Source organism: Pinus tabuliformis, chromosome 1_1, assembly GCF_031772625.1.
Source record: "Pinus tabuliformis cultivar Carrire ecotype Pingquan chromosome 1_1, CPIR1, whole genome shotgun sequence".
Classification (NCBI taxonomy): Eukaryota; Viridiplantae; Streptophyta; class Pinopsida; order Pinales; family Pinaceae; genus Pinus; species Pinus tabuliformis.
This window is the reverse complement of record NC_142297.1, coordinates 582,101,707-582,127,194: the sequence shown is the minus strand read 5'-3', so window position 1 is coordinate 582,127,194 and position 25,488 is coordinate 582,101,707. Positions and strand designations below refer to the sequence as shown.

General features: G+C 38.7%; 1 protein-coding gene across 1 annotated transcript in view; it reads right to left on the bottom strand.

Annotated features, from left to right (window-relative positions):
- Positions 1-23,263, bottom strand: part of LOC149214587 (uncharacterized) — a 117,138-nt gene extending 93,875 nt beyond the window's left edge. Inside the window, exon 1 of the mRNA XM_089392335.1 lies at positions 22,854-23,263. Coding sequence (XP_089248461.1) covers positions 22,854-23,007 — 154 coding nt within the window. The 5' untranslated portion in view covers positions 23,008-23,263. The remainder of the gene's footprint in view (positions 1-22,853) is intronic.
- Between the last annotated feature and the right edge of the window lie 2,225 nt (positions 23,264-25,488).

Here is a 25,488-nt window from a genome sequence, read left to right as displayed (position 1 = left end):
TTCAGCAGATTTCAAGAGTTCAAAGCTCTTGCTGAGAACCAGATAGGAAAGAAGATCAAGGTTTTGAGATCAGATAATGAGGATGAGTATACCTCCAACGATTTCAAGAACTTGTACAAGCAAGCAGGAATCAAGAGGGAGCTAGCAATATCGTAAAACCCACAAGGCATGCAACACAGCAATCTACATCCTAAACAAGTGTCTGCACAGAATCTTAGAGGTCAAGACACCAAAGGAGGCATTCACTAGTATAAAGCCATAGGTCATCCAACACACAGTTTCCAATTTAGTAAGTCCATCTTCAAGTGAGGAGGAGGAGACATTAGCCCCTTCTGATTCTGTCAGGAGACCTCAATGGTTCACATAGACATTAAGGGACGTTGAGGAGTATGTTGAGGCTCCTAAGGGCACATTCAAGGAGAGCAGTCCTCCGAAGAAGTTTCCCAACTATATGGCATTGATGCGCACCATCATTGATTCAGAGCCCTCTAGTTTTTAGGATGCAGCAGACAAGCAAGTTTGGTGAGAAGCCATATTGGAAGAGTACACCTCCATCATAAAAAATGGTGTTTCAAACATAGTACCAAAGCCAAAAGGGAAATCAATTGTGAGTTCCATGTAGGCATGTTGCAAATGGCAGCATTGAGAAATTCAAGGCAAGGTTTGTCACAAAAGGGCTCTCCCAGAAAGAGGGAGTGGACTATGATGGGACTTTTGCTCCAACCGTCAAGTACACTTCTATTAGAGTTGTTATGTCTATTGTCCTGGTTATGGAATTGAGGATACATCAAATGGATGTGAAGACAACATAACTTAATGGGATCATTAAGGAATAAGTGTACATAGAGCAACTCAACAACCTCAAGGCTTTGAGGTACATGGGAAGGAGTCCCATGTTTGCAAGTTTAAGAAGGCATTACACAGACTTAAGCAAGCATCGGGCACATAGTCAAGATCAATGGATACTTGCTTAGTATGGGCTTTACCAAAAGCACAGTTGCGCATATCGCAATAATATTGAAATTATCGTGGTATTATCACCAAAATCAGACTTGCTGATAGTATCGTCTCAAATTATCGCAATAATTTTCCCAATCAAAATTATAGCGACAATTTCAAAATTATCCTGAGCCAAACGAAAATGATCACCCTGCTATTGGAAAAGGCGATATAAAGCTCTAGTTTGGGTTTTTTAAGGTTGTTTTTCTTTTGCTGAGATTGAGCTCTGAGGGTTGTGTGAGTCTTGTGACCATTTTTCATCAAACAAACAAGGAAAAATTCATAGTTTTATTTGCCATCAACTGAGCACTTTCGATTGGAGACTTACTCTAATATACCATATCCATATTTCCATGTATGTAAAAGAAATTGTCTTCCTTTTCCTTGTTTCCAATATTAGTACAGATTTAGAGTCTGCCTCTTCTTACCCTTTTTTAAATTTCTACATTTGTTCTATGTCGTAGGACCAAAATTTAAAAATTTAAAATGGCAAATCCATTGAACCAAATGTGGAAGTATCGTGAACCATGTGAGGATGATAATAGAACAAAGTTGAGTTGCGAGCTATGTAGAATGGAAATGTTTGGCGGAATCACCCGTTTAAAATACCACCTTGCCAAAATCCCAGGGCATGAAGTGTATATTTTCCCTATAGCTACCCCAGACATTGTCCTCATTGCAAAGAACTAAATTCTTGATACTACTAGAAAGAGAGATTACAGAAAGGAACTAAAGAATTGCATGGGAACCACGAGCTTCTCAAGGGTGAGGGAAACTTGATCCTTGGCCATATCGATCTACTTATTTTGGTGTTGTATGTAGATGACTTGTTTCTCATAGGTACATAGAAGCTCATCACAGGGCGCAAAACAGATATGGCAGCTAAGTTCAAGATAAGGGGCATTGGCATTATGTATTACTTCTTGGGTTTGGAGACTTGTCAGAAAGTTGGAAAGTTGAAACCAAGGGAGATATTTCTTGGGTAGGGTAAGTATGCAGCTTAGAACCTGAAGAGATTTCGGATGTAGGATTGCAAACCTATGGCCAGACCCACGATCAACAATACTAGCATAGATCCATCTTAACCATGGATCTAACATGAGCCGAGAGGGATCAAATTTATTCACGTGAAAACTTATTTTAGAGTGCACAAAACAATGTGTAATTTTGTATTGTTTAAATTGTATTTTTGAATGTTATAGAGATTACATAACATGTGCATTGAGTCATTTTATTAGTGCACATTAAACTGGTTTTTTTCTTATTAATATATTTTTAGGTATATGTCAATATTAATTCATATTAAAATATTTTATTCATAACGCACATTGGATATTTTATTCTATACACCATTAAAATATTTTCTTTTAACTTTTTTTCTATATAAGATATATATGAAGTTGATATCACGTGTTAAAATATTTTTGAAATGTATAAGGTTTAAACATCTCATATATTTTTTTTAACTTCTAATTACTTTACATGAAATTATATAAAGTCATATGGACAACTAAATAAATATACATAGCATAGCTCACATTGCTTTTCTATTTTGAGAATAATTTTATTTTTATTTTAATATGGAAGGACTTACTTACACATTGCCTTCACATTGTGCTATAGAATGAGACTCTCGGCTCAATGAAGAAGGTGATAGTTTCATATTCAGAGTTGGTGGATCCTGTTGGAAATAGTACCAAGGAGATGTGTTACTAGGCATTTATCCATTTTAGCATAGTATACACATTAATTATTTTTGTCTTTGTAACATTTATGAGTTATATTAATATCATGGGTGGAAAAGATACTTAAAAGTGTTACACCATGTACTTTTTCTTATATTAAAGTCACTTATACTTTATAAAGTATCTTTATGTGTAAAGTACTAAGTGTACTTTTCTAATATTAAAGTGAGTTGAAAAATTACTTTATGAGAAAAATTAAAAAAAAAATAAACTTGAAAAAAGAAATAGGAAGCTTTAAGTAATAGAGCCAATGTGTGAAGGGGGTCAATTGAGAGAGTTAATCTCAACCACACATCTTGAGATTTGGAGATTAAATCTCATCCATTGGATCTTAGGTTTAGGGATTCAATCTTTTCTAAGAGACAAAACGAGAAAAGGGAGGCTCATTCTTCACTTCACACTTGAGAGAGCATGAGGAGAAGAGAAGAGGAAAACATAAAGGAGAATTTGCAGCAGATATAGGAGGCTCGATTTCCAAGGAGTAGAGAGGAGCTAGGCACGAATTTCGAGAGGAAGGCGGTAGCACAAAAATCGAGTAAGAGCAACTCGAATTTCAAGGAGAAGAGAGGCACAAAAATCGAGGAACACAAAAACCATTTGCAGCACAAATTTCAAGGCACCTGAGCACAAAATTCAAGGGAGGTTGCCACACTGTCTTGGCCCGAAAATCGAGGCAAAATTTTCGGTACTACTGCTACAAGCAGCATTGATTTTCAAGGACAGTTCTAACTGTCACATGGCACGAATTTTGAGGCACTGCAGTCACCTACCAGCACAAAAATCGAGGCAGGATTCTAGCACAAAAATTGAGGAGTTGAGCTATGGGAAAGTGCATAAAATTTCTGGGCATGTATTTTGTGAAAATCTGAAAATATCAAGACACAAATTTCAAGATTTGCATTTAATGCTTCAGCTGCTAAGGGAGATAAGTATTGTGACTTATTTATGTACTTACTAATTTTCTCAAACAATAAAATCCTCCTTTGAAGACCTGTTTTCCCCAAGAGGCTGTGGGGTCTTTTTGGGGTCACCTTGACCAAAAACCACTGTCTCACATGCTTGAATGCTTGCCTAAATTTTGTATTAATTTCAACTGATAGGAAAAGTGAAAAATAATAGTATTCTTTGAATGTTTACAATTAATGCATTCTGAAATTTATATCAGCATGACAAAACATGTGGGTTGGGCTAAATAAACACATGCAAACTTGTAAACTGGGTTAAGGGTGCAGATCATAATTTTTCTACATGGTATCAAAGCTAAGTTGAGCCAAGTTGAGGCTTAAATCTTCAATTTCAGTCAGCTGATAAAGAGGGCAGCAAGCTACTAAAGTCTTCAAACAGTGAACCATACCTTTGAAACTTTGCCAAAAACCCAAAGACTTTAGCAGTTCAGAGGGAGGAAGGTTCTAGCTTCCAGATTTGCTTCATTTTGTTGGTTGTGGGGTCATGGCTACTGGGTTGAGAGTAGAGGACAGATTGATGGGGGCTGAAAACTTTGGCCCATGGAAGGAGAGGATTATGCTTTTACTGGAGGAGGTGGAAGTGTGGGATGTTGTTGAAGCAGTTGTGCAAGCACCCACTGATCCAACTCAGTTGGTGGAGTTCAACAAGAAAAATGTGAAGGCAAAGAGGATCCTTCTAAATACCATCAAAGACCATTTATTCCCTCATGTTTCAAGGAAGATATATGCTTATCAGATGCGGGAATCCTTGGTCTCTTTGCACCAGAGTTCTAATGAGAACAAGAAGATGGTGTTGAGACAAAAGCTACGCAACACCAAGATGACCAAGATCAACAGTGCCACTTCTTTCCTCACCAGAGTCTCACAGGTGAATGATGAGTTAGTTGTCATTGGAGAAGTTGTTCCAGAGGAGTAGTTGGTTAGGATTGCCTTAAATGGGTTCACTGAGAAGTGGGATGAATTTATCCATGGCTTGGTGCCCAGGGAGTACTTCCCTAGTTGGATAAGGATATGGGATGATTTCATCCAAGAAGAGATGAGGAGGTGTAAGCGGAAGCCACAAGAGTGGTGGGGGAGCTAAAGAGGAGAAGATCAGGAGGAGTGTGAGCGGAGGCAGCAAGAGTGGTGGGAGAGGTGAAGAGGAGAATGTTGCGCTTGCGACAAAGGGCAGGAAGGGAAAGAAGATCAAGAAGGGGTCTTCTAGTAAAGCAAAGCAAGATAAGGGGAAGCAGAAGGATAAGGAAAAGGACATAAGCAAAGTAAAATGCTTTGCTTGTGGGAAGATGGGCCACTATGTTGTTCAGTGTCCCAATAAGAAGGGTAAGAAGAAACAAGGAGTTGCAGCTTCAGCAAATGTGGATGATTTTGCGACTATGCTTGATTCAGAGTGTACTTTGGTGGTGAGTTTAGCCACTCATGTCACATCTTCCCGTGCATGGTTCATAGACAATGGAGCATCTTGCCATATGACCCGAGTTAGAGAGCACTTCACGAGCCTTTCAAAAGATGACATTGACTTGGAGGTTGTGCTTGCAACAACTCCAAAATCAAGGCGGAAAGTATGGGGACAGCGTCATTTCAGAGTGAGTCATCACCTCCTCTAAAGGTGACAGATGTTCTTTATGTTCCAAGGATGAAGAAGAGTTTGATATCAATCTCTAGCTTGGAGAACAGGGGTATGAGGTACTGTTTTGAAAGGGACAAGTGTTGATATATCACAGGGGATCCAGTATCAAGTCTGCTCATGTGATTGGAGCTCGTAGAGGGAGACTATATAGACTCATGTTTCAACCTCTTCAAGCTATGGTAGCACAGACCAGTAGCAGTGATTTATGTGAGTTGTGGCACAAGAGGATGGCTCACTTGCACGGTTGCACCATGGAACTTTCAAGATATTGAGGGAGATGGTTACAGGGTTCCCTGACTTCAGCACAGAGCATCATGATGTGTGCAGGGGGTGTACTTTAGGAAAGTACACCAAGTCACATTTCCAGAGCAGTGAAAGCAGAGTTGCAGGTATCTTTAACTTGATTCATTCTGATGTATGTGATCCTATGTCCCATGTTTCATTGAGTGGATATGAGTACTATGTGACATTCATTGATGACCACACTAGGAGGACCTGGATTTACTTCCTGAAGACCAAGGATGAGGTCTTCCAGCGATTCCAAGAGTTTAACGCTCTTGTGGAGAACCAAACAGGAAGGCAAATCAAGGTGTTGAGATCAGCCAATGGGGGGGAGTACAATTCTGCAGAGATAGCCTTATAACCCTCAGCAGAATGGGGTGGAAGAGAGGAAGAACAAGACCATTGTAGGTGCAACTAGAGCGATGTTGCATGACCAGAGTTTACCTTTCTTCTTGTGGGTCGAGGCATGTAACATTGTTGTTTATTTGCAGAACAGCAGCCCACACAGAGTCTTGGGGAGCAAGACTCTTGAGGAAGAGTACACTGGCAAGAAGCCGGAAGTTGGGCACATCAGGATATTTGGGTGTCTTACATATTCACACACCACTGAGGAGAAGAATACGAAGTTGGAACCCATTGCGGAGAGGGGTATCCTAGTGGGTTACAGGGAGACCAATAGAGCCCACCGCATATATCTTCCTGCTCATAGGAAGACAGTCCTGAGGAGGGATGTGACATTTGAGGAGGAGAGGGCTTTGAGGAGGTCTCTAGAGGTTGATCAGGTAGAGTAGCAACCTCCTCAGCAGGGGGCCACAATACAGATTTCAAGAGCATCGGATGGTACATTAGGATCAGGAGGTTCACCTTCTTCAGGGGTGACAGGTTCACAGAGCACAGTCTCACCTGGTGCAGGTTCATCAGGCACAGTATCTCAGAGCTCAGAATCTCCTTTGGTTATTTCAAAGTCTTCCTCACCTGGAGGAAAGGCACTAGTTGAGGATTTTCCCATACAACCACAAGAGACCACTGTAGGGAATAGGAAGCCAAGATGATTTTGGGAGACCTTGAAGGAGGCTCAGGAGGTAGTGGGGAGACCCAAGTGGTCAATGCAGGAGAGTAGACCGCTAGAGAGGTTGGGTGGCTTTGTCAAGGAGTATGCCTCTATCATGAAGAATGATGTCTCAGAGGTAGTGCCACATCCTGACGAGAAGTCCGTTGTGACTTCCTAGTGGCTCTACAAGGTCAAACATGTTGTAGATGGGAGCGTTGAGAAGTTCAAAGCTCCGTTTGTGGCACGGGGGTTCTCACAAATAGAGGGAGTTGACTATGATGAGACCTTCGCACCGGTTGCTTGTCATACAATGATATCTATAGCAACCGAGATGGGATGGAGGATTCACCAAATGGATGTGAAGACTGCCTTTCTCAATGGTGTTATACAGGAGGAGGTGTTCATTGAGCAACCTGAGGGATTTGAGGTGCATGGGAGGGAGTCTCATGTTTGTCGGCTGAAGAAAGCCTTGTATGGATTGAAGCAAGCACCAAGGGCATGGTACGAGAGCATAGATGCCTACTTGCAGCAGATGGGTTTCCAGAAGAGTGACATAGATCTGGACCTATACTTTATTGGTAAGTGACGATCCACTCATTCTAGTACTGTATGTGGATGACTTGTTTGTTATAGGGGAGGACAGTCTCATCCAACACTGATCAAGGGAGATCTTGCTTCAGAGTTTGACATGACTGATATGGGGTTGATGCATTACTTTCTGGGGTTGGAGTTTTGGCAAGATGATGGGCATGTCTTTGTGGGCTAGGGTAGGTATGCAGGAGATATCTTGAACAGATTCTGGATGGATGATTGCAGACCTATGGCTACTCCTATGATAACCAACTGGAAGAAGTTGCATAATGTTGATTCCGAGTTGGTGAACCCTGCTTTGTATCGACAGCTAATTGGGTCATTGATGTATCTGGTCAACACTAGACCGGATATTTGTCTTGCAGTCAACTCATTGAGTCAGTTTATGATGGAACCCAGGAGAATACATTGGGTGGCTGCAAAAGATGTGTTAAGGTACTAGTATAGCACAGTGGATTATGGTTTGGACTATGTCAGATGTGATGGAGTCAGATTGATTGGTTGCACAAACTCAGATTGGGTTGGCAGTGTTAGTGACCGGAAGAGCACTTTCGGATGTTGTTTCTCATTGGGCTCCGTAGTTGTGTCATGGTTCAGCAGGAAACAGAAGTCAGTGGCATTGAGCAGCGCAGAGGCAGTGTATATGGCAGTTAGTCAAGCAAGGTGCGAGGCATTATGGCTTCGCAAGATGCTTCATGGATTATTTGGTCAGATGCTGAGACCAACTACGATTTACTATGACAGTAAAAGTTGCATTAAACTCTCTGAGAATCCATTATTTCACGATCAGTCAAATCATATAGAGATCAGATGCCACTTCATCAGGCACTGGGTTCAGCGAGGGTCAGTGAAGTTTGAGTATATATCCACTGATGAACAGGTAGCAGAGATTCTCACCAAATCCTTTCCAAGAGTCGAGCATGTTTTCTTCGGAGACAGGATGGAAGTGGTGAACAACACCTTCCTCGGTAAGAGGGAGTGTTGGAAATAGTATCAAGAAGAAGTGTTACTAGGCATTTATTCCTTTTAGCCTAGTAGACACATTAATTACTTTTGTTTTGGCAACATTTATGAGTTATATTAATGCCATGTGTGGAAAAGATACTTAAAAGTGTTGTACCATGTACTTATATTAAAGTGACTTGTATTTTATAAAGTGACTTTATGTGTAAAGTACTAAGTGTACTTTTCTAATATTAAAGTGAGTTGAAAAATCACTTTATGAGAAAAAAAAAAAAAAAAAAAAAAAGTACATAACTTGAAAAAGGTAGTAGGAGACTTTTAAGTAATGGGGCCAATGTGTGAAGGGGGTCAATTGGAGAGTTAATCTCAACAACACATCTTGAGATTTGGAGAATAAATCTCATCCATTGGACCCTAGGTTTAGGGATTCAATCTTTTCTAAGAGACAAAAGGAGAAAAGGGAGGCTCGTTCTTCACTTCACACTTGAAAGAGCATGAGGAGAAAAGGAGAGGAAAACTTCAAGGAGAATTTGCAGCAGAGATAGGAGACTCGAATTACAAAGAAGAGAGAGGAGCTATGGCACAAATTTCAAGGGAAAGGAGGCAGCATGGAAATCAAGGAAGAGCAGCTCAAATTTCAAGGAGAAGAGAGGCATGAAAATCGAGGAACACGGCAGCCATTTGCAGCACAAATTTTGGGGCACCTGGGCACGAAATTTGAGGGAGGTTGCTGCACTGTCCTGGCCCGAAAATTGGGGCAGAATTTTTTGGGACTACTGCAACAGGCAACATGATTTTCGAGGAGGGTTCTAGGTGTCACCTGGCACAAATTTTGAGGCACTGCAGTCACCTACCAGCACAGAATTTGATACATATTTGGCATAGAAATCAAGGCAGAATTCTGGCACAAAAATCGAGGAGCTGAGCTATGGGAAAGTGTAGAAAATTTCTAGGCGTGTATTTTGTGAAAATTTGAAAATATCAATGGGCACAAATTTCCAGATTTGCATTTAATGCTTCAGCTGTTAAGGGAGATAAGTACTGTGATTTATTTATGTACTTTTGACTAATTTTCTCAAGCAATAAAAGCCTCCTTTGAAGACCAGTTTTCCCCAAGAGGCTGTGGGGTTTTTCCAAGGTCACCTTGACCAAAAACTAGTGGCTCACATGCTTGAATGCTTGCCTAAATTTTGTATTAATTTCAGCTGATAGGAAAAGTGAAAAAAAATAGAAGTACTCTTTTAATGTTTACAATTAATGCATTCTGAAATTTATATCAGCATGACAAAACATGTGGGTTGGGTCTAAATAAACACATGCAAACTTGTTAACTGGGTTAAGGGTGCAGATCATAATTTTTCTACAGATCCCACGTTGTACAAGCAGTTGATAAGTTCTTTGATGTATTTGGTCCAGTGTATTTGGTCAACAACCAAATACATGTTTTGCTATGAATACCTTGAGTCAATTCATGGTGGAGTCAAGGTAGAAGCATTAGGTAGCAACAAAATATGTGCTGAAGTATTTGAGGGGCACAATGAAGTATGGTCAGAGATATTTTGGAGACAGTGAGGTGAAATTGCAAGAATATACTACTAAGATTGGGCAGGCAATGCAACAAACAAGAAGAGCACCTCAAGATGTTTTTAGTTTTCAGTGCGAAGCAAACTCCATGGCACTTAAGCTCAACAAAGGCAGAGTATGTGGCAACTAGTACAGTGAGTTGTGAGGCCATTTGGCTTCGGAAGTCACTTGCAAGTTTATTTGATCAAGAGTTGGATCTCACAGTAATCTATTGTGATAATCAAAATTGTATCAAACTCTCTGAGAATCCACTGTTCCATAACAAGTCCAAGCACATAGTGATTAGGTATCACCTCATTCCAAACAAGATTCGGCAGCGAGCAGTGAAGCTCCAATACGTACTCACAAATCAACAGGCTGCTGATATTCTGACCAGCCCCTGCAAAAGGGGAAGTTTGAGGCATTCAGAGACAAAACTTGGATTGGTGTAAAATTCCTTCCTCACTAAGGGGGGAGTGTTGAGAATTATAGCTCAGATAGATATTTCTGCATATGTTCAGTGTGAACATGCTAGAAGTAATTCAAGGTTTTTTTTTTTTAAATTATTGTTGAAAAGTAATTCTACTTTGTAATTCACTTTAATAAAAAAGTGAAAATCTTAATTTTAGCAGTTAAGACTAAATTGTACTTAGACAAGGAGTAATCTTAAAAATAAATTCTCTGCTAAACCTATAAGACAGGGCACGATAGAGGTTATTACACACACCTGAGAAGTTGAGCAAGAGTGAGAGACAGAGAGAGCAGGAAGTCATGCAAAAAATATTCTCAGGCAGCATGCAGCACAAAACAGTGGTCCGTACAGTTGTACAGTCGTCTGTATAGGCCCTTATAGACCATACAGCCTGTCCTGACTCCTGCATGTTGTACAGCAGTTTTCTGCTATTTCTGGGTTTTCAGCAGGCTATAAAAGCTCAGTTGAGCATTTTTTGGTATCCATGCATGCTGTCTTTTGGACAGCATGTGGAGGTTTCCTTGTTAGTTTTTTCAATCGAATGAAAAGTTGATTTGGACTAATTACCTGTCTGTGAAAAAGTATTTTTTTATGCTTCCACTGTATTTTCCAGCCATCTGTGTGATTGATGCATGCTTAGATTTTTCATTTCTGTTACTCAGTAAATTCAAGATCTGATTTCTTTAATAAAAAAATCATACAACAGCAGCCACCTAGGGTTTGGAAAATTTACATAATAAATAATTATATCTATACATTAATACTTAACTATTACCTACAAATACATTAATAAATTTTAATAATATGAAATTAATTTATAAGGTTATCACTATAGGTAACAATTGGATGTGTTTATAATTTATTATGTTACAGCTCTTTGGAAAATGCAAACCTGGAATCTATCATATCGCAGAGCCCATCTTCACTTTCCATTTCGACAATTAACAGTCGGAACCCAACACCATGTTGCACAGCTTGTCCACACTTTACAGCAAACCCTTCCCTTGTATTTCCACGTGGCAGGGCCAGATTCCATTTCTATTATCATCCTTGATTATTTTGAATCCAATTGAAGTCTTGGAGGAATTCATATTTTATATTTCAGCCAAGTACAGCAGAATCCAGTGCCATCACTGAGAGAAAAATGCAGTTGCCTGCATTTGGCATCACTCTTTTGAGAGTACAGCAATTGCAGTAGGCTTAGAGTTGTTCTCTCCCGATGATGTGCATGTCATATATGACACCTCATAGCAAAATAGCGAGCACTCTACACATTTTCATGACAGCAGAGCCAGAGAAATGAACTACAATGTGAATTTCAAAGTCAAACAAAAACAGATTTAGTCGGTCTACATCAAACTTAAACAAAGTCAATCCCAAATTTATTCAGGTTCATATTTGCCTTGAAAATCATCTTCAAGTCCCCCGAACTTGAATGAATTTGTTCAATTTGCTTTCAAATTCAGCGGAGTTCAAATTTTTCCTTCAAAATTCGCTGAGTCCAACGACTTAGGTTATCATGAATGCTTGCCAGTATACCTCCATTTTTATAAAATATAAACTAAATAATAAATATTCAATACTGTCTCTGGCTACCAAAAAAATCAGCATACGGTCATCATGCCAACAATGCCTTGCCATTAATAGGGTAGGTGCTACATTCATACCTAATTTACTACACAATAAGCAATTTTTTAACCATAAAAGAGGATTTACAACTATTAAGTAGCCCAAATTGCTAGAGCATCAACGAAAACAAAATTCACCTAAACTGTGCTCTCTGCCATTACATGGAATGCAACCACAATCACAAAAGACAAAATTGCTTTAGCATCATTATGTCAAAAAATTCTGTCCCATGAAGAATATTTTCAAAGTGTCAAATTTCAATTGGAGTAATTCCTACAAGCTCGAAGGGGCAGGAAAATTTGCATATCTCGATATTGAGGTGAATGGTGAGGTGAATAGTGGTAGCCATTGTGATTCAATCCTAGGTTTTGCCCAGAACAGTCCTCTACAAATTGAGGATGAATGAAGGACGTAATAGCCTATTGATCCCCATAGGCTACAGTCCTCAATAAAGGGGAAAACCCCAAGATATCCAATTATGGGTGAGTTTTGCGGCAGTTGGGCAAAGAAACCCAAAATTGGGGTTTGGAGTAAAATTTCCTCAATCAATTAAGAAAAAGAGACCCCTCTTGGAAATCTATAAATATAATAGGATTGAATTCATTTTGGATCATCAAGCATGGATTAACTCATTTGTTTTTTGAGCATTAACTCTGATGCTTTTAGACCTCTTTCTTGTTGAGAATTCAATGCTAGTAGATATTAAGATTTGATTCCTCTTACTTGATAATTACTTGTGAACTATGTTGGCCTCCTTTACTTATTTATTAGATTATCTTTCATCAAGCAATTACCAAATTATGTATGTGTGAAGATCACAAGAACAAGAGACATAAGATGTAAACGCACAGCCATGGCAAAACCCCTATTAAGGGGAAAACCCAATCAAGAACTCTTCCTTCAGTAATTCAATTCAAGATGAAACACTTCCAGACTTCTTAGACCGACAAAGACCTCCTCCAACCACCAAGAGACAGCTCTTCAAAGTGCAACTTCAGATCAGAATTTCGGCCCCAGCAGCAAATTTTTGGCCACCAACTTCAGAACTTCAACCTTGCAACAGAGGCAGAATTTTGGCCCCAGCTTCAGCTCAATATCTTCACACATGCGAGAGAAAATCTTCGCACGTGTGAGAGAAAGGTAACCAAAAACTCAGTTTTCCTCTTCCCAGCTTCTCTCCCCTCTCTCCCCCTTCTCCTGCAACTTCGCACTCTTTTCCAGCTACTGCTTCTTAGAGATCGAACTTGTTGATGATGCTCTCCAAATGAAGTCGAACTGCTCAATATATAAGCTTCTTGTGAGGTCGAATTGCCCTAATCCAGGCTGACTTGTTGAAAGCAAGGCCAACTTTGTGTGGAGGTGACAAATTACCTTTTTGACTTAAAAATAATTCTTTTTACATGATACAAAAGCCCAAGAAGGATCTAACAATAATGACAAAGACTCTAATGACTCAAGACAAAACCTAAAAGTCCTGAATGGGGACTTTGACCTAAAAAACATTGACCCAAGCATGAAACCCATGATTTAATAAGTCATTTTCTTTAATAATAAAATTTTCTTTTGACAAGTACAATTATGAAGACCGAAGCTAGTTACATTCTTCAACACTCCCTCTTAACTAGGGAGGTATTCATAATTACATTTTACACATAGATACAAGTACATGGAAGGTTTCAAAATGACATGAACTATGAAGAGTTCTAGCACACTCAGTGCTACAAACTAGATTCCTAACTAAGGTAATCTATGTGAGTGGGACTAAGATGGACTAAAGCTTTCCGCCAGTCTAGGTACCATCAGAGTTACTAGATAACCATCAACCCAGGGATCTAGGTGCGTCTCCAAGGTCAAAGCCCCAAGACCAACGCCACCCTTCACGAAATCATAGCAGATCCCAATCTAAAACATCCACCTATAGTGCTTCTTACATCAGCCTCACTACCACCCCAACTGGAATCGGTAAAACATGTTAACTTGACTTCCTTTCCATTGTATTTTAGGCAGTGATGTATAGTGCGGCGTAGATATCTCAAAATATGCTTGGCAACTATCCAATGGTCATGACGAGGCTCCAACTAAAACTGACTAAGAACATTTACGACAAAACATATATCAGGTCTTGTATTTACCAGTTACATCAAAGAACCCACCAACTTATGATAGCTAGTAGGATCGACGAGACTAGAGTTGGAGCTTCTCAACTTCTTGAGATTAGTGATCATGGGACTAGTCATAGGTTTGGAATCCATCATACCGAATCTTTGTAATATCTCGACTATGTATTTGTCTTGACCCAGATATATTTCTACAGGTTTCTGCCAGACTTCCAAACCCAAGTAATAATGCATAAGTCCCAGATCTTTCATTTCAAATTCAGCTGCCAGCATCTTCTTGCATTCTTGTATTTTGTGCTCCACACCTGTAATAAACAAATCATCCACATATAGTAGAATAATGACTAGTTCATTGTTCACCACCTTGATGTAGAGGTTTGGATCTGCAGAACTTTTGACAAACCCAATTCTTAAGAGATATGCATCCATTCTTGCATACCATGCCCTAGGAGCTTGCTTCAAGCCATATAGGGCTTTCTTGAGTCTGCAAACATGTGTGTCCTTACTATTTATCTCAAAGCCTTCTGGTTGTTCAATGTATACTTCTTCATCAATGGTTCCATTCAAAAATGTTGTTTTTATGTCCATTTGATGAATATTCCATCCCATTGTAGCAGCCAGCGAAACCAAAGATCTTATAGTAGTATATCTTGCAGTAGGTGCAAAGGTTTCTTCATAGTCTATACCTTCCTTTTGAGAAAAAACCCTTGCAACGAATCTAGCTTTGTATTTGTCAATACTTCCATCAATAGCATGTTTGATTTTGTAAATCCATTTTGAAGTGACAACTGATTTGTCACTAGGTCTAGGAACAATTTCCCAAACCCCATTCTTCATGATGTATTGATATTCTTCTTGCATTGCCTTCTTCCATTCTTGATGAGTAGCTTCTTCAAATGTAGTTGGTTCAGCTTCTATTGATTTTTTCATATATGTTGCATATCCTAAATATCTCTTTGATATTTTGCTAAAAGTTCCTTTATTAGCTCCATGTCCTGCGGCATCTCCAAGAGTAGCTTTTAACCAATTTGGCCTCCTCCTTGTTTCGAGTATGATCACGGCTCACTTAGTCCTTCTACTTCTTCTTGGTTTGTAGTTGTCTTATCATGATGCTCTTCTTCTTCAAATAGTGGTGTATCTTCATCATCAGAATCTATTGGAATATCCTTGGATCTTTTGTAGGCATGATTCTCATCGAATATAACATCCCTGCTTACTTCAATTTGTCTTCCTTCCTTGATGTAGATTCTATATGCTTTTGAAGAGAGACTGTAGCCAACAAAGATTCCTTTAATGCTTGTAGAATCTAATTTCTTTCACTTGTCTTTTGGAACATGGATGTATGCGAGACACCCAAAGATGCGAAGATGGTCCACACATGGCTTCTTTCCTGTGAAGGCTTCTTTAGGTGTCATATTCTCTAGGATTCTATGAGGACTTCTATTTTGTATATATATTATTATCATTGTTGCTTCACCCCATAGAAACTTTGGTAGATCTTGATCAAATATCATAGTTCTTATACATTCTTCAATTGTTCTATTTTTCCTTTCTGCAACTCCATTCTGCTCGGGATTGTAGGGAACAATGAGCTCCCTCTTAATACCTGCTTCTTTACAATATGCAATTATTTCTTTTGAAGTGTATTCCCCACCATTGTCAGATCTCAGAGTTTTAATCTTTCTTTCAGTTAAGGTTTCCACTTCAAATCTAAACTCCTTGAACTTTTCAAATACTTCGTCCTTTGTCTTGAGAAGGTAGAGCCATGTCTTTCTAGAGTGATCATCAATGAAGGTCACATAATAAAGATGGCCTCCAAGAGATTTGTTAGACATAGGCCCACACACATCGAAATGAATGAGGTCTAATATTTCTTTAGACCTTGTATCACTGCTTGTAAAAGGCTTCCTTGTATTCTTCCCCAAAGCACATCCCTTACATACTCCTTCACAATCTTCCTTGATGTTGGGGATGCCATTTACCATTTGATTAAGAGAGAGAATGATCTTGTAGTAATATGCCCATATCTTCTATGCCATAGTTCGATAGGATTGATCTCCATGTGAACTAGGGCTTGAGGAGATGGAGTTATGACTCTATATAACCTTCCTTCACGTACTCCAATAACTTTTGCCTTATCAATGCTTGAATCCTTTCCCCAAACCAGTACTTTTCCATCTACAAAGGCAACCCTATCCCCTTTATCTTCTAAACAAGAATTTGAAAGTAAAAAAAATCAAACCTGGAACATAGAGTATATTGTTGAGATGTAGCTTTGCTCCATTTTAAAGCTTTAAAGATGTAGATCCCAAGCCCTTGACTACATAATTGTTGTTGTCTCCTAGCTCCACTGCATGAGATGATGGTTCCTTTGATAGAGTATGAAGTTGTCCACTTTCTCCAGTCATATGCCTTGATGCTCCACTACCAATGATCCATGCATTGTCATCATCAAGAGTGCCTGTAAGTGCAGCCAAGAACCCTTCGCTTTTGACTTTCTTAGAGAGGTTGTAGATGATCCTTCCAATCCAACTTCCTGCAATTCTTATAATATTGTATGCCATCTTCAAGTAACTTTCCATAGAGGGAGTAACCTTATCTTTTAAGCCAACAAAGTGATCTCCAACCTTCTTTGACCTTTAGCTCCGATACCATGTTGAGAAATCAATGCTAGTAGATATTAGGATTTGGTTCCTCTTACTTGATAACTATGTTGCACGAAACTTCAAGGAACCCAACATTTCAAGCCATACCCGTACCCGAAACTTGGCCGAAACTCGACCATCATGTAATCATTGATTAGAGTTAATATAGACGTGTTTTTCCTTCTAAATTGTCATCTATGGGTATTATTCCCTCTTTTCTTGCGAGATAATGTGTTATTCACACACACACACACATACATATATATATATGACATTTTAGCTGACGTTTCGGTCGACGTTTCCATTTTTGGGAGGTGACATTTCTAAACATACCCGTTTCAGAAACTCCAAAACGTTTCAGTGTTTCATGCAACTTAGCTTAATAATTACTTGTGAATTATGTTGGCCTCTTTTACTTCTTTATTAGATTATCTTTCATCAAGCAACTACCAAATTATGTATGTGTGAAGATCACAAGAACAAGAGACAAAAGATGTAGGCGCACAGCCAGGGCAAAACCCCTATAAGGGGAAAAACCCAATCAAGAACTCTTCCTTCAATAATTCAATTCAAGATGAGACACTTCCAGACTTCTTAGACCTAGACAAAGACCACCTCCAACCACCAAGTCAGCCATTCCTCCTTGTAGATGTCCTTTACTCAGCCTTCCAAGTGACAGCTCTTCAAAGTGGAGCTTCATATCAGAATTTCAACCGCAGTAGAATATTTTCAGCCCCCAACTTCAAAACTTTGACCCTGCAACAGAGACAGAATTTCAGCCCCAACTTCAGCTCAATATCTTCGCATGTGTGAGAGAAAGGTAACCCAAAAACTCGATTTTCCTCTTCCCAACTTCTCTCCTTCTCCTGCAACTGCACACTCTTTTCTAGCTATTGCTTCTTAGAGATCGAACTTGTTGTTGATGCTCTCCAAATGAAGTCAAAATGCTCAATATATAGGCTTCTTGTGAGGTTGAATTGCCCTAATCCACGTCGACTTGTTGAGGGCAGAACCGACTTGGTGTGCAGGTGACAAATTACTTTTTTGACTTAAAAATAGTTCGTTTTACATGATACAAAAACCCAAGAAGGCTCTAATAATAATGACAAACTCTAATGACTCAAGACAAAACCTAGAAGTCCTCAATGGGGAATTTGACCTAGAAAACATTGGCCCAAGCATGAAACCCAAGCTTTAATAAGTCATTTTCTTTAATAATAAAATTTTCTTTTGAAGTACAATTATGAAGACCAAAGCAAGTTACATTCTTCAACATTTATCTCCTATCAATTTCAGTGGTGAAAGATTCCTCCCTAGTTGATAAACATCAATTTTATCTTGGTTTTTCATTTGTCTCTATTCTAGCACAGCAAATACCACTTTTGTCTGAGATTGTCGATTAGCATCTCAAGTTTTGAAGACCAACATGGAGGAGATCTGAAGCATTCTATTAAAATTTATGGGCAGTCAAGCCCCTTGGGCGGTTAAAGTCGAAATTGAATAATGCGGCCAAGAAAGGCCACCCGAAGTAGAGAGACGTCTTCTTGTGCAAGCCAAGCAAAGCCCACTCTAGCCAATTAGAGGGATCCAACAAAGAAGTACAGTTAATTCTATTATAAACTAAGGGTTTTGGCACAATCCTGGGATGGTCCAGAATTCTGGAAGCAATTTGGTAACAGATCGAGAATCTTAAAGTGGCTCTATGGTGATCCAAACCTTCTGCGACTAAGCAAGGCTTCTAAGATTGTGACCATAACAGATCGAAGGCAACTCATGAATTTTCTTTGTAATCATCCTACTCGAGCTGCGAAATACTACCCACATTCAATTCTAACTGACCTGAAGCTCTTGGGGTTAGTTCCTGCGGCAAGACGTAAGGGCAAAAATTTCAACAGCCGACACAAGCTAAGATTAGTCATGTTTACATGGAAGTTTAGAGAAGGGTTCTAGCAGAATTTGCCTAGGATTTACATTTGGGAAACAAGTCGAACGCCAGTTGGGGCTTTCTGCATTATCAAATTGTGACTGTCGTTGTTGCATGTAAATTAGATCATGCATATATTTGTGGGACCATCATACTATTGAATGAACTGAAGTGAGCTTCAGTAGAATTAGTTATATTTATTAGTGTGATGAATTATTGACTTTAAGTTGTGCATAGCATATGCTATTGTGAGTTGAAATTTGTTAGCTAGCCATCTTATGCATATGAAGATGCCACTGCCATTGCACACTATTTATATGCGTTGATGCCCTAAATCGAATTGAACCCCTAGGACACAAAAAAAAGGGAAAATTGCCCTAGTACATTACAGTGGTACTTGTATAATTATGTGACAGGTCAACAAAAAGCATGGAGCAAATGGTTGTACCTTGTGGAGCATTGTTATGATACCACCTACCATTTATCCATTGGGATGATGCCTTTCAAAGCACTATATGGTTATGATGCACCATCCTTTGTCAACAAGATTTTTAGAGACAGCAAGGGACCTATTGCCAAAAATGCAACTTTGAGGTAGGAGCCTCGTTTTCTTGAGATTGCAACCTTATAGACAGTCTACACGCAAGTAAAGTGGCACAGAAAAGTTGAAGCCTAAGTTTTATGGGCCTTCCAAAGTTCTCCGGAAGATTGTCGAAGTAACATATGAGTTAGATCTACCAAGGGACAGGTTCCACCTGTCGTGCCTCAAGAAGGTTGTGGGACAACAAGTCACCACCTCTATTGAATTGCCACCATTAGACAAAGAAGGACAACTAGAACCAATTCCGGAGACAATCATGGCCATGCAAGAAAAGAAGTTAAGAGAAAGAGTAATTCCGAGATACCTTATCAAATGGAAGAATCCACTGGAGGGCAAGCAATTTCAGGGAACGGGCACTGTAATGTCCTCTCTGAATTGACGATGAACGAAGGACGTAATAGCCTAACAATCCCCGTAGGCTATAGTCCTCAATAAAGGGGAAACTGGGCAAAGAAACCCAAAATTGGGGTAACCGGGCAAAGAAACCCAAAATTGGGGTAACCGGGCAAAGAAACCCAAAATTGGGGTAACCGGGCAAAGAAACCCAAAATTGGGGTAACCGGGCAAAGAAACCCAAAATTGGGGTTTGGAATAATATTTACTCAATCAATTAAGCAAAAGAGACCCCTCTAGGAAATCTATAAATATAAGAGGATTGAAATCATTTTGGATCATCAAGCGTGGATTAACTCATTTGTTTTTTTACCATTAGCTCTGAGCGTTTTAAGACCCCTTTTCCCTCCAATCAATTTCAGTGGTAAAAGATTCCACCCTAGTTGATAAACATAAGTTTTATCTTCGCTTTCCATTTGTCTCTATTCTGGCACAGCAAAGATCACTTATGTCTGAGATTGTCAATTAGCATCTGAAGTTTTGAAGACCAACGAGAAAGGGATCTAAAGCATTCTATTAAAATTTCTCGACAGAAGTGACAAGAAAACTAAAGTTTGAGGCCAGGAAATGCCACCCAAAGTAGAGATATAGTATTCTGTGAAGCAAACGTCTTCCTATGCAAGCCAAGTGAAGATCACTCTAGCCAGTTTGAGGAATTCTATAAAGGATTACAGTTAATTCTATTATAAACTAAGGGTTCTGATGCAATCTTGGGATGTTCCAAAATTTTGGAAGCAATTTGGTAACAGGCTAAGAATCTTAAAGTGGCTTCATGATGATCGGAACCTTCTACTACTAAGCAAGGCTTCTGAGATCGTTATCGTGACAAATCGAAGCAAACTCACGAATTTTCTTTGCAATCATCCTACTCAAGCTACGAAATACTACCCGCAATCAGTTCTAACTGACCCAAAGCTCCTGGGGTTAGTTCCCGCGACAAGACGAAAGGACATAAATTTCAACACCCAACGCATGCTAAGATTAGTCGAGTTTTCGTGAAGTTTAACAAAAGGTTCCGACGGAATTCACGTAGGATTTACATTTTGGAAACAGGTTGAACACCAATTAGGGCTTTCTGCATTATCAAACTTTGGATTGCCATTGTTCCAGGTAAATTAGATCGCGCGCTATCTATGGGACCATCATACTATTGAATGAATTGAAGTGGACTTTGGAGAATTAGTTATACTTATCACAGTCGTGAATAGCATATGTTATTGTGAGTTGAAATTTGTTAGCTAGCCATCTTATGTTTGTGAAGATGCCACTGCCATTGCACATTATTTATATTTGGTGATGCCCTAAATCGAATTGAAACCCTAGGACACAAAAAAAAAGGAAAATTGCCCTAGTATATTACATTTGAAGTTCAAGCAATTGAAGTCTTTTTCAGTGGGATTATGAATAATACTTGCCAGTGTACCTAGATTTCTATAAAATATAAACTAAATAATAATATTCAATATTCAATATTGTCTCTGGCTCCCAAAAAAATAGGGCACAATCATTATGCCAATACTGCCTTGCCATTATTAGGCTTACTGCTGCATTCATACCCAACTTACAACCCAATAAGCAATTTTCTTCCATTAAAGAGATTTTGCAAATATTAATAAGCCCCAAATTGCCAAACATTATAAATGACAAAATTCACCGGTGATATGTCTATCATTACATGGATGGCAATCACAATCACAAAGCCAAAATTTCATTAGCATCAGTATGCCAAAAATGCTTCACCATTAGATAGTGTCATCACCAAATTTATTGTATTGTAAAAGATTCCATCCAACGAAGAATATTTACCAGATGTTAACTTCCAATTGGCTGGGACCATAATTCCAATATAATAATTGCATTGTAATTTTTTTCGTTGCTTCTACTCAAAACCATAGCATCAATAAATGGCATATTTGGGAGAACAACACATTTGAACACGTTTTTTCTCGGGGCCATACTTTAAGGAATTGAAGACCTTTGGGGGCGGTGTGGGTGTTACCATGAATGCTCACCAGTATTCCGCGATTTCTATAAAATATGAACTAAATAATATATATTCACTACTGTTTCTGGCTCCAACTCAGGACATAGCATTTAAGCAGTCGGATTAGCTTTTCAATAGGGTTAGTGTAAATGCTTTCCAAAGTATCTCAGTTTCTATAAAATATAAAGTAAATTTTAAAAATTCAATACTGTCAATGGTCCTAGTCAAGCAAATCTTTTGCTGCATATGACTCCACCTATTCAAACGTGAGACACTCTAGGGCACGTCATCTGTGGCTCTTTGTCATGTCTGATTTATGATAAATACCAGTAGAAGATGGTGTATGGGCACTGCATGTTACCTCGTATAAGCCAAAAAATGGAACGTTCTAACAATGGTCTCAAACAATGTTTTGCTCGCTTCACTACATCTCTCACAATTTACTCACAGTAGGGAGAAACCTAAATTCTTGCCCAATATTTCAAGTAGTGGTTCTCTGATATCTTGTTTTAAATTCTCTGAAGTTTACAACATTGGTCAAATTCTAACAACCACTACCCCTAACGTCCCCAATACTTCTGTCAATAACACTCCCAGATTTTCTTTTGAAGTGTTTCATAAACCATGACAAAGAGGCTGCACCGCAAAGAATGTACATCCTTTGGCTTAGGTGCCAGGACTGAAGCATTGAAACAAGACCCATTGATGCTGTTGCGTACTCCACAGTTGGATTGGCTATGAAGTGGGTCAAGCCTACTCGTTTAGGTCAAGCTCGGTAAAGCCCAGTCAGACACAGAAAGACTCCAGGAATCTGACCAAAATTGAAGAGTTCGATGGAATTTGAGCAAGTTGCTTGGATAGTCTGGCCAAGTTTAACTATCTTGCCGGATTTTAAGAAGTTTGTCATACAACTAGCTATTTTGAGGAAACTCCAGAAGCTTCCTAGGAAGAAATGTTGGACATTGGCCACCTTTCAAAATGCTGCCACTAACATATCGGCGTATACTTCATCATGTGAAGACATGCAGCAAAAAAAAGTATCAGTACATGCTTAAACTCCTTACACACAACAGAACTCATAAAATTAACAGAGATCCAAAAGCCAATTGAAAGAATACTAGAACCAGTGCATCTATTAGATCTGCTGTGTCTAAATACAACGAGAGGCCCTTTGTTTATAGCAAACTGGGAGGAATCCAGTATTTAAAAAGGGTGGGTAGCAAGTATACCAACTAAACTTTTATTAATTTCCGCGGTTTGTTATTTAATGCAAATGAGACAATGAAGAGTGTGCGTACTTACCTACAGGCCCTGCTTGGACGAACAACTCCCATAGTAGTTCTTCTGAAACTTGGGCATCCAAATTTCCAACGTAGGCTGTAGCATCCTGATTCCTTTCAGCCGTGTGCTGCCCCAGAAGATTGGCTCCTACGCCCGGTGTTATCCTGCTGGTCATTTTCTTATTCTGTTATCGGAATAACAGAATCCTGCTAAACGTTCTGTTCAAACCCCACCACCATTTTCTGGCTCTAGATCTGTATTTGTATTTGATTTGTTGTCCTCCGCTGGGAGTTATACGACAGGTGCTCCTAAACCGCTCGCCTAAAAATTGAGAACGTTTTGCTATTAGCTAACACTTGTTGCTAAAGAGGAGAAAACTCCCAGCAAGGTTAGTTATATTATTCCAAAGGAAATTGAATATGAAACCTTCTGTGAATTTGAGTATTTGAAATTGAATATGAAACCTTCTAAGAACTCGAGTAATTAGCGGAGGAGGGAAAAACTCTCCACAAGGTTATTATATAAATTTAATAAGAAAATTTAAAGATAATTATATTTATTTCCATTATTGGATTAAATGTGATTTATAAATTCATAATTAATTAATGGATTTTTTTTACCCCATATAGATAAATAAAAAAAGTTATACTTGCAAAGATGAAGGTAGTAGAAAGATAAGAACTAATTGTCCTCTTTTATATATAAATGAGTAAAATTAATAATGGAATTAACAAACTAAGATGTAATACTATATTTTCTCCTTATTCTTCTATAACTTGAATTTAATTTTCGCTCACGGGGCTTTGGATTGACAGTAAATGGGTGTATTGTTAAGACATTCTTGCTATAGGTCACTAGTTCAGATCCCTTCATATAATACTTATAATATAAGTTTCTATCATATTAAATGGAATTAATAAAAACTAATTATCACTACATTATATTACGATTTTTTTACGCATTATATTAGATATCATTTTGGGATTCAACTGCGTTAAGTAAGTCATTCACGTATGACCATTTCCATGAGAGGTAGTCGTAACTGACTAATTTCTCATGATTTTTTATTCACGTATGACCATTTCCATGAGAGGTAGTCGTAACTGGGTAGTCGTAACTGACTAATTTCTCATGATTTTTTATTCACGTATGACCATTTTCATGAGAGGTAGTCGTAACTGACTAATTTCTCATGATTTTTGAATAGTTCACTTAGCACTCATTGCATCGGGGGTGAAGAAATGGGATTAAAACTAGTGAAATGAATCACATAGCGTCAATCATCACTTCCGAGGCTTGCACACGGTAACCAAGACTTCCCGGGAGGTCACCCATCCCAGATCGCCTCTGGCTCAAGCGCGCTTAACTGTGGAGTTTTCCCCACAATCAAGTCCACTTAGCTTGCTACCCCATTTGCAAAACCTTAGCAAGTATTGTGCCTCATGAACCATTCAAGTAGAGATCCCTTCACTCTTTTTTAATTTAAGTATGGGGGTTTTACGCAGTGCATTATATTAGATATCATTTTGGGATTCAACTGCGTTAAGTAAGTCATTCACGTATGACCATTTCCATGAGAGGTAGTCGTAACTAACTAATTTCTCATGATTTTTGAATAGTTCACTTAGCACTCATTGCATCGGGTGATGCTCACAGGGGTGAAGAAATGGAATTGAAACTAGTGAAATGAATCACATAGCGTCAATCATCACTTCCGGGGCTTGCACCCAATAACCAGGACTTCCCGGGAGGTCACCCATCCCAGATCGCCTCTGGCTCAAGCGCGCTTAACTGTGGAGTTTTCCCCACAATCAAGCCCACTTAGCTTGCTACCCCATTTGCAAAACCTTAGCAAGTATTGTGCCTCATGAACCATTCAAGTAGAGATCCCTTCACTCTTTTTGAATTTAATTATGGGGGTTTTACGCAGTGCATTATATTAGATATCATTTTGCGATTCAATTGTGTTAAGTAAGTCATTCATGTATGACCATTTCCATGAGAGGTAGTCGTAACTGACTAATTTCTCATGATTTTTGAATAGCTTGCACCCGGTAACCAGGACTTCCCGGGAGGTCACCCATCCCAGATCACCTCTTGCTCAAGCGCGCTTAACTATGGAGTTTTCCCCACAATCAAGCCCACTTAGCTTGCTACCCCATTTGCAAAACCTTAGCAAGTATTGTGCCTCATGAACCATTTAACATACTAATTGACTTGAATTTATTAAATAAATTAGATTAATAAAGGATTTAACATACTAATTGACTTGAATTTATTTGCGAAATGGGTTAGGGTTATCCACTTAATAAACATTTATTAACTTTTTCTTATTATTTTATTTAATAGTAAAGATATAGGTTTTTATATACTCTATATAATTTTAAATCATAATAAAAAGTCTATTAATTATTATTGATTTATAGGTCACATTTAATCAAATAATGGGAAAAAAAATGGTCTATTAATTAATTATGGATTTATAGGTCACATTAATCAAATAATGGAAATAAATATAACAAAAATAAATTAATTAACTAATTAAATCTCCCTGTCCCTTTCTCTTGGTCCAGTCTAGTTACCCGGTCCAATATAGTCGTTTCCTAGTCAAATATAGTCGTTAAATGATCTGCTCTCTCTATTTAACCTGTAACCA